This window comes from Heteronotia binoei, chromosome 18 (assembly GCF_032191835.1).
Source record: "Heteronotia binoei isolate CCM8104 ecotype False Entrance Well chromosome 18, APGP_CSIRO_Hbin_v1, whole genome shotgun sequence".
In the NCBI taxonomy this organism is placed as follows: Eukaryota; Metazoa; Chordata; class Lepidosauria; order Squamata; family Gekkonidae; genus Heteronotia; species Heteronotia binoei.
Window position 1 is genome coordinate 24492064 of NC_083240.1, and position 9907 is coordinate 24501970.

Sequence of the window (9907 nt, forward strand, 5' to 3'; positions counted from 1 at the left end):
TCATGGAAAATAACCTACAGTGTTCATGGGATATTGTTTTCTTTTACTTTTAATTTCTTTAACATTTGTAAGAGCAGGTTGCCTCTAAAACACAGGCTTTGGGGCAGGATTTTCAAATATAATTGGAGAGCCAAAAACCTTTTTCTTGAGAAATAACAGCCTTCCACTCCAGATTTTCTCTCCCCCAAACCCCTTTTGCCAAATCCCAGACCTTTAAGAAACAAAGAAAAAAAACCTAACCAGAATAGCGGAGAGGGGAAGACAATTTCATTTTTTATATCATGATTCTGATGTTTATATGTAAGTTTAACATGTGTGTAGAAGTTATTCTTTAAAATCTCTTTCCAACTCCAAGTTCCTCTGTTCCTCCATTTCCTATCCTTAGCAACTTCTGTCATAGCAGGAACTCCTTGGCATATCAGGCCTCACCCCCTCTGATGTAGCCAATCCTCCAAGAGTTTACAGGGCTCTTAGTACAGGGCCTACCGTAAGCTCCGATAGAAGACAACTTTGTGACACCTGAAGCAGCCTTATACTGAATCAGACCACTTGTTCATCTGCAGTACTGTCTACTCAGAATGTCTAAGAGACATCACCTACTACCTGATCCTTTAACTGGAGATGCCGAGGATTGAACCTGGGACCTTCTGCATGCAAAGCAGAGATTCTACCACTGAGCCATGGCCCCTTCCCTCCCAGAGTGACTTCTAGTATGTTTTACTTGGTTGGGGTTTTAACAGGAGAGCATGCATTTGCTTTAAAATACATCAGCTGTTTTTGAGATGGACAAGCTAACAATAAGGGCAATAGAAGTTCCATTAATTCTTACAAATGAGATGCGCTGGACAGTTTTAATGTGTGTGACCATCTTTTTCTTTGAGTACCCCTCCCCAACAAACTAGAAACTACAGTAGCTTCTTGTTCCTTTTCTTTCCCCACATGGAAGTAACTGAGCCAGAACGAGATGGTGACTCATCCACGATCACACAGTGCGTCCATGACCGGTTGTGGGATTCGAACCCATAGCTTCCAGGTCTTCATTCTACACTCCATCCACAGGCTTCCAGTGTATGCAAAACATATTGCTGATTTACCACATCTAAATTCCAATCACAGAAAGAGAACCTTGTTGTTCTTTAAAGTTCTAGCTTACCAGGAAGTTTAGGTGCCTTGATGGGGTAGCCCAGAGGTAGTCCCGGCTGCTGTCCCCCAAAACCTCCAAACCCTAAAGAGAACAAGGAGAGAACCATCAGCATGAGGCTCACAGGCTCCCTGCAGCCCCATGCCCTCTTCCACAGCCAGTGATGCAAGTTGCAGGGTCTGTCTCTGGTTGTGGTGGAGCTGGAGGGATGAACCAACTTTCACAGAAGCCAACTTACCAGGGATTCCTGCAAAACCACCACCTCCTGCTCCTGAAAGGCAAAGAGAAGTTTAGAAGAGTCCATCTCCTTGTGCAGAAGACTAGCAGCATGGTGTTCTGAACAGAGATGGGCACAAACCGGGAAAGTGGAGGTTCGTGAGCAACCATAAACCCCCATGAACTTTTCAGTTTGCTGAACTGGTTCGTGGTTCATTAGGTTCATGAGTTAGAGGAGCTTCCTCAGGAGGGCGGCATTTTTAAATGCCTTACCTTCATTTAAAGAAACCTACATGCCTTCCCTTCACTTGCTGAGTTGTGCCATCGCAAGACAGAGGTTTAGAACATTATGAATGAGACGGAAGAAGGGGAAAGAAAGATGTTTGTCCCCATAAGACTAGAACTTAATGGGCATCCAATGTAGATAGGCAATAAATTCAGGGTGGAAAAAAGCAAATAGTTTTTCAGTCAATAATAAAACAAATGGAACTTACTGCCACAGGATGTTGTGGTGCCTATTAGTTTCACTGACTTTAAAAGAGAACTAGATACTTTCTTTAAGCATAGGTCAGGGTTTCCCAAACTTTTCTTTCCTGTGGCTTGGTTATTTTTACACTTCTCCTTCATGGCCCACTTAAAATTTGGGGGTGGAGCCAAGAGACTTTGGGGGTGGAGCCAGAAGACAGAAATTATGTCATTTCTTGTGGTGTCAAGGGCCAAGTGATGTCATTTCCGGGGCATACTGAATAAAAATTGGGAGGGACGGTGGCTCAGTGGTAGAGCATCTGCTTGGGAAGCAGATGGTCCCAGGTTCAATCCCTGGCATCTCCAAAAAAGGGTCCAGGCAAATAGGTGTGAAAAACCTCAGCTTGAGACCCTGGAGAGCTGCTGCCAGTCTGAGAAGACAATACTGACTTTGATGGACCAAGGGTTTGATTCAGTATAAGGCAGCTACATATGTTCATAAAACTCCACCTTTTCCTGTGATGTCACTTTCAGGGCACTCCCCCAAACCTGCCTCTTCTTCTGAAGTAACTTCATTTTCAGAAAAATCTCTCTGAAACTTATGCTGAGCCAAAATGGGGATGGAAAGTGGGCGGTCCTCTCTTTCCACTCCCACACCTGCATGCACCTATCTGTTTGTGTGTTCTTCTCCAGCTTGCAAGCACTCCTAATGCCCATGTTCAATTGCCTGCACCACCTACACACCCCTTCCTCAACAGCACTGGCCAGTGTATGCAGTTGGGAGTGCTGTTGCCATTTCCATCAGGAATGACAGCACTGTGTATCACCCACACTGGGCCCTGGCAGCTGCTCTACCTCAAAATATGCTGAAACATTTAGGAGGCCCTTCCTTCAGCTGCTACTACTGGAACCCTGGCTCAAGCTATAACCAAGCTTGCTTGGTTTCAAGAAAATCTTTTGACAGCTATTTTTCATACTTTTCTTTGGCTGAAACACTGGGAAATTGCTGTGAAAGGTAGCAGAGAATTGTACTGCAATTAATGAATTAATTTCCAGTTATATGAAGTTCATACAAGCTTTTCTGTAGTTATCCCAAAAAGGATATTTATGAGGGGCCTGCAGCTTTTTACTGGCTGTGTTTCCCATGCCTTTAAAAGCAACCTGTTTTGCAGATATTTAGACCGTGAACTTCTTTCATCCTTTTTAATACCTACAGGAGGAGTTTCATTTTGGTGTCAGACAGCTGTTAAAAGCAGAACCAGAAAAATGGTGCCAAGTTCATAATACCATCACTTCCAGTGCTGTTGAGATATAATGCAGGAATCTCCAACAATCTCTTTCTGCCCCACACCTCCCACTCTCACTCACTCTCATAGAAAGGCCAGCTAGCTACAACTGGGGGTGCCAATTTTTCATTGGCAGAACTCCTATGTCTGCATCAACAGTATGATGAACAGAAAAGTTTCATCCAGTGAAAATGGAAGGAAAGAAAGAAATGGAAAGAATGAAATAGAAGGAGAGGAAAAGAAGACATGGAAAGAAAGAACATAAGAGGAGCTATGTTGGATCAGGCCAGTGGACTATCCAGTCCAAAATTCCCTCATACAATGCCCCAAAAGCGCCAGGATATCCACCGGTGGGGCCAGGGCACTAGAAGCCCTCCCACTGTTGCTTCCCCCCATCCCAGCACCAAGAATACAGACAGAGCATCACTTGCAGGGAAAGAAAGAAAGAAGGGGGGGGGGGGAGAAAAAAAAGCCTTTCTCACCATCAGATGACCCCAGCCAGCAACAATTCTGCCCAGGGGTTGTTTGGTTAAAAAAAAATAGCTACTGGAATGTCCACTCCCCGCCCCTCCCGGCCGAAAAAAACACACACCCCCGTTTTTGCCGCCCAGGCCTCCCAGAGAAATCTCCCCAAAAGAGCATACCACAAGGCACATGAAAGCTCATACCTTGAAGAACACTTAATGGGTCTAAAGTGCCAGTGGACTCCAGCTTTTCTCTTAAACACTGGGAGGGGGGGAGAAGGAAGGAGAGGCAGCCCAGCTCCTCTCTGCACAACACAGAGACAGGGAAAGGAAGGAAGCCAAATGGAGCACAGGCTTTGCAGCCTGTGTCAGTCTTCAAGGCTAGCTTTTCTCTACACAAGAGAGAGACAGGGAAAGGAAGAAAGCAGAGCAGAGGTCATGCTTTGCTGGGGGCGGGGCTAGCTTTGGCTTTTCTTGTGACCCAGTAGTGAGGCTTCCATGGCCCGGTACCGGGTCACGACCCTGCAAATGGGAAACACTGGCATAGGTCCTTTAATGGCTATTAGCCACAATGACTAGGTTTATTGGATTTATATCCCGCCCTCCCTGCCGAGGCAGGCTCAGTTGGTCTGAATTCAGATGCAGTAACCCTCCAGATACCAGGAGGCAACAACACAAGGGAACTCCAGCCTCTGTGCCCCTGCTTGTATGCTCTCTGGGGGCATCTGGTTAGCCACTGTGTGGAATGGGAATAATTGGATCAATGGTCTGCTCTTATGTTCCTAATTTAAAGGGCAAACACAACCCTTTTTTGTATTTAGAAAGACACACAGGTGTACCATCAGGAAGTTGAGTAGCAAACTCACATTTTTTTTTCCTGTGCAATGTGTACAATAGGCCATTTTCTAGTGCATGTGGATTTAAAAAAAACGGTATGAGAAACAAATCTCACTTTGAGCCTCGAGACAGTCACCCAGAATGGGGAAAGGGAGGACACCTACCTGGGACTTTTGGCTTGACTCCGTTTCCAATTGGCACACCCGGCAAAACCCCTACACCAGGATAACGGATCCCTACAACACAGCAATGAAAGGAAGTTACATTCTGACAATTCCACCCCCCCCCCACCTCCAGATTTAAGTGTTAAGTGTCTACTAAAGCCAAATTGCTAAACTAAACATCATTTGAACTTTTGAGTGTTTGCTGCAGGGCTTTTTTGGAAGAAAAAGCCCAGCAGGAACTCATTTGCACACTAGGCTAAACCCCCTGACACCAAGCCAGCCAGAACTGTGTTCCTGCTCAAAACAAGCTCTGGTTTGCTGAAACTGGAACGTGTGTGTGCAATTCTCCCTTATCTGCTGGGGACAGTGGGATGAAATGGGCAAGGGGACTCACCTGTGCCAGGAAGCACGCCACCAGGGAGACCTCCGGGGATCCCAACACCGGGGATCCCAACACCTGCCAAGGAAGGAAAAGGAAGCTGTGAACTCTCCTTTTACATGAGTTGCCACTGAGGGCAGGCAGCTATATTGTAGCTGCAAATCGCTGGTGATGACTCTGGGTAAAAGCATTGCAGAGGCGCAATTCAGATTGGCAGGGCTTTTTTTTGTAGCAGGAACTCCTTTGCATCTTAGGCCACGCACCCCTGATGTGGCCAATCCTCCAAGAGCTTCCAGGGCTCTTAGTTCAGGGCCTACTGTAAGCTCCAAGAGGATTGGCTACGTCAGGGGTGTGTGGCCTAATACACAAAGGAGTTCCTGCTACAAAAAAGCCCTGCAGATTGGAACCATAGCACAGGGGGAGGAGGGGCTCCTGCCTTCCCCCCTCTCCATTTTCCCAAGCCAAATTAGGTTCCTGCAGTGCCTTTACACAGAATGGCCACCAGGGAGGCGAAGCTGCTATACAGCTTCCAGTTACCACGACAAAGTAGTGTAAAATATAACATGTCACCTGGCCTTGTCAGGGTATCATCTTTCACTTGCTAGCCTGGTTACCCTGTCTGTCTTACCTGTGTTTAGAGCAACCTGATATGGATGATTCCTATCTTACAGATGGAGCAACTGAGGCTGAGAATCACTGTATGTCATGAGGCAATGTATGCCAGGCGCAATCTGGATTTAGGCCTGAGAAATACCTAGGTCAATGTAGGTTTTGCTTGATTCAATGAACACCTCCCTCCGTTTGTTGTTATGGCATGCCGCACACATGGAAGTCTGTATTCATTTTTGCCCATTGTCAAGAGCTGTACAGAGAATCTCATCTTTTGATACTTGGGATGCAGGGTGTTTTTGTTCAGGATTATAACTGCAGGCACGCTCCACTCTGATGGTCAAAGAAACAGAGGCATATTTATATTCGTTGATCAGCTTCCAGACTGACAAGCGGGCACCTTTCTTGTAACTTCATGAAAGCCCCAATAAAACCCTCTCTTCTCTTTTGATTAGTCAGTTAGGTCTGTATGGAATCTGCTTTCTGAGAAATAAGATTCTGCCAACACCTGTTTGCTGTAGTTCAAGCTGCATCAGGGCATCCCAGGCCCAACCTAAGGCTTGTGATGCAGCTTGGCTTCATAACTGTATCATGGGTTTCCTCTCCCTTACAGAGAGTCATTGCTCTCAGGTTTTCCTCTTGTTTTGTCAAGCCACCTTTGAAGCACTCTGGAGAAAAAATAGGGAAAACTTAAAAAAAAAAGCAGCTGGAAGAAAGGTTGCTGGGAGGAAAGGGAACCTTACACAGTTAAGAAGCTGACTTGCATTAAACACCAAGCATGCAAAAGCCCCTAATCTAACCCACACTTATCGGTAGAAAGTGAATGATTCTGCACCAGGCTCCCTTGCTCTGAAGGGCACAGAATAATGGAGGAATCCAATATGGTAACTTGAGTTTTCCAGGCATGTTCTAACTCCTCTTGCAACCCACCCCAACTTTGGGCATCACTGCACCGAAGGCACTCTCACAATGAAGCTGCCTGGTCATAACAGAGGAGATCTTGGCATACTACTCGTCAATGCTCCCACTAAGCTGTGGACTCTTGGGAGCAAACATTCTACTTTGTGAGCTACAGCCATTACAGTTTTGAGCTACTGTATAAATTAGTTGGCCATGGGGCCATTTTTCCTGAGCGAAGACAAAAATGTCTTAGCTGCCCTGAGCCTGCTTTGGCGGGGAGGGCGGGATATAAAAAAATTATATATATATAAATGTGCAAGCCAGAGGCCAACTAGCCCACACTACCTCAGTTTAGAGGGAACACTTCCACGCACAGGAAACTGCTTTGGGGGGAGAGTTGCATACTGCCTGCCAATGTTCCCTCTAAGCTGTGGACTCTTGGGAGCAAAAATTCTACTTGGTGAGCTACTGGGATTCAAGTGGTGAGCAACTGCATAAATCAGTTTGCTCTGGTGCCATCTTTCCTGAGCTAAGACAAAAATGGGTGAGCCGGAGGCTTTAAAAAACTGTGAGCTATCTCACACTCACTCAGCTTAGAGGGAACACTGCAGTGCCTGCTGGAGGTATCAAACTTTCCTCAAAAAAAGGAGGTGCAGAAATAAGTAACTGCAAACCTCTGGCTCAGCCTTTGTCTGGGCCTGTGCTTTCCTGTCAACTTACCTGGGATCTTCCCGGGTTTTCCAACACCTATGAGGGAGCAACAGAGAAAGAACCATCAGGGCATATGTTTTGTGTGTGTGTGTGGGGGTGGGCAGGGGGGGGAGTGGTTTCAGCTGACCCAGCATAAACATAACCTGTGTACAGCTGGTTTTACACAACCCTCTGAAAGCAACGTTCAGCCTTTCTCCCCCTCTCAGTATGCAGAGCTGAAAGGTGCTTTGAAATGCACTTCAATGAAGTCTCTCTGAATCAGTTGATGGTCCTGCAGGAAAACTGAACTATCTTGTTGCAGTTCAATGACCTATGGGGGATTTGGAGGAGGAGGAGGAGAAATCCACTTCTGGCTGAAACAGATCTCCTGCTATCCTTGGAAATTGAAGAGAGTGGCCCAGAGAGCAGATCTAGACTCATTGTGATTGGACAGGAGGTTTGAACTCTAGGGCTCTAAATGGGCCTCTTGTTCCACCTAAAGATGTGCCGGGCTCCTTGTTCCAATCAAAAGCAGGGCAATGGGTCTGAGTGTGGAGGGGGGGGGGTACTTTTGAGGGCTGTAATGCTTCCTTACCACCTTGGAAGGTGCACGTTGACATTCTTTTCTGAGCTTACGGGAATTCTGTTCCAGCAAGGTGGGATGTCAAGAATGGACACTTAACATAACCTTCATAAGAATATAAGAGAAGCCATGTTGGATCAAGCCAATGGCCCATCCAGTCCAACACTCTGTGTCACACAGTGGCCAAAAAACCCAAGTGCCATCAGGAGGTCCACCAGTGGGGCCAGAACTCTAGAAGCTCTCCTCCTGTTGCCCTCCCCAAGCATCAGGAATACAGAGCATCATTTGCCCCAGATAGGGAATATCATCTACACCTTGGGACTAATTATTCCTTTTGAATCATCCTCCATTCCCCTAACCCAAGTACCATTAGTATGGGAATGCTACAGAACACCTGCTTTGCATGCAGAAGGCCCCAGGACCCACTGCCATTACATACCAAGTTGCCATCCTCCTCTACCAATTACATCTATTTGGCCCTCTTCCCCCCCCCCCCCACCCTCCGCCCAGGAATGTAGCCTGGCAGTCAGAACTGGAATTATTTATCGCCATTGGATTGTTAAAATGCTCTGTAAAACTGATTTTAATTGGTTTTATTCTATTGTGGTCTTAGATACATTGTCCATCACCCAGAGCCCCAGGGACTGAGTGAGTTATAAATACATCAGCAATAAAGTGTTAGGGCTAGGAAACTCTGCTTGAGACCCTTGTTGAGTCCCTACCAATTAAGGATAGATACCAATTCAGGACAAAATAGATGAATGTTCAGTCAGGGTTGACTGCAGGTTTGGGGCGGTCTTGGACCAAGTGTCACCAGGGGCCCCTTTCTGTTCTCTCCCCGACACCAGGCCCTCCTTGTACCCTCCCACCCATCCTTCCCCTTCCTGACTGTGTGCCCTTCTCCTGTGTGCCAATGAGACCTCCCACAGCCTGTGCTCTGCAGACTGTAATCCAGAGAACCCCCTCTCTGGCGGCCCTCAGAAGTGCATGCAGCTAGTGGAGCACTCGCAAGGGAGCAGGAAGGTGGATAACTATCAATGGGCGGCTGGGAAGCCTGGGCTCTGGCACAGGCCCATAGCCAGAAAAGTTTAGATGGGGGGGCGGTCAGGGGATAAAATTTTAGGTGGGGGGGTGACACTTGACACATCACAGAGCCTGACATGCATCCAGACAGGGAAAGGAGGAATCGACAGCTGGCAGGCCAGGGAAAGAGATCTGTCCCACGAAGACTCTATTGGAACGCAAATGGGAGGGAGGTGGTTTCCATGCCACAAACTAAGCCTAACACACATAGCTCTCCCCAAATTCAGGACAAAATAGACCAATGTTCAGTCAGGGTTGACTGCACTATGTGTTCAGAGCAGCAGTGAGCAAAGGGGGGGAGGGGAAATTGGAGGCCTTCCAATGGGGGGGGGTGGCATACAGATGGAAGGCGGATTCGAACAGAGTGGCCTGGCCTCCCTGTAGCTACAGGCCTGCTCTGGCAGCTGCCCCACCACAGGATATGCGGATAGTCTGACACAGTATGAGCCAGCTTCAGCTGTGACCTGGATAGCCCAGGCAAGCCCGATCTCATCAGATCTCAGAAGCTAAGCTGGGCTGACCCTGGAAAGTACTTGGAAGGGAGACCTCCTTGGAATACCAGGAGCAGGGGGCAGAGGCAGCCAATAGCAAGCCACCTCTCTGAAATGTCCAAGCACCACTAGGGGTTGCCAGAAGTTGACTGTAACTTCCAAGCATTTGAGCACGCAACCCCTAAAAAAAACCCTGAAGAAAAACAGTGTGAGGCAGCTTCACGGTTCCCTTGCTTTGGACACCAATATGGCAGGTAAGCTTCTGGGGCACAGGAAGATCAAAGCAGCTTACCGGGTAGGCCAACACCCCCTGGTACACCTCCAGGTACACCAACGCCTCCAGGTAGACCAATGCCTCCAGGTACACCCCCAGGTACACCAACGCCTCCAGGTACACCTCCAGGCACACCAACACCTCCGGGCACGCCAACACCCCCAGGTACACCTCCAGGAACGCCAACACCAGCCGCTGCTTAAGGGAAAGCAGAACAGAGCTTGAAGAGTAGGTGGCAGTCAATGTTCCCTCTAAGCTGCAGAGTCTTATGAGCAAAAATTCTACTTTGTGAGCTCCTGGCATTAAAGGTGAGCTACTGCATAAA

At 47.5% G+C, this 9907-nt stretch overlaps 1 protein-coding gene across 1 annotated transcript in view; it reads right to left on the reverse strand.

Moving 5' to 3' along the window:
- ELN (elastin) overlaps positions 1-7771 on the reverse strand; it is a 38207-nt gene extending 30436 nt beyond the window's left edge. The window contains exons 1-7 of the mRNA XM_060259632.1: positions 7747-7771; positions 7182-7208; positions 6173-6229; positions 4968-5030; positions 4574-4645; positions 1380-1412; positions 1154-1225 (exon numbers count right to left, since the gene is read on the reverse strand). Coding sequence (XP_060115615.1) covers positions 1154-1225; positions 1380-1412; positions 4574-4645; positions 4968-5030; positions 6173-6229; positions 7182-7208; positions 7747-7771 — 349 coding nt within the window. The remainder of the gene's footprint in view (positions 1-1153; positions 1226-1379; positions 1413-4573; positions 4646-4967; positions 5031-6172; positions 6230-7181; positions 7209-7746) is intronic.
- Between the last annotated feature and the right edge of the window lie 2136 nt (positions 7772-9907).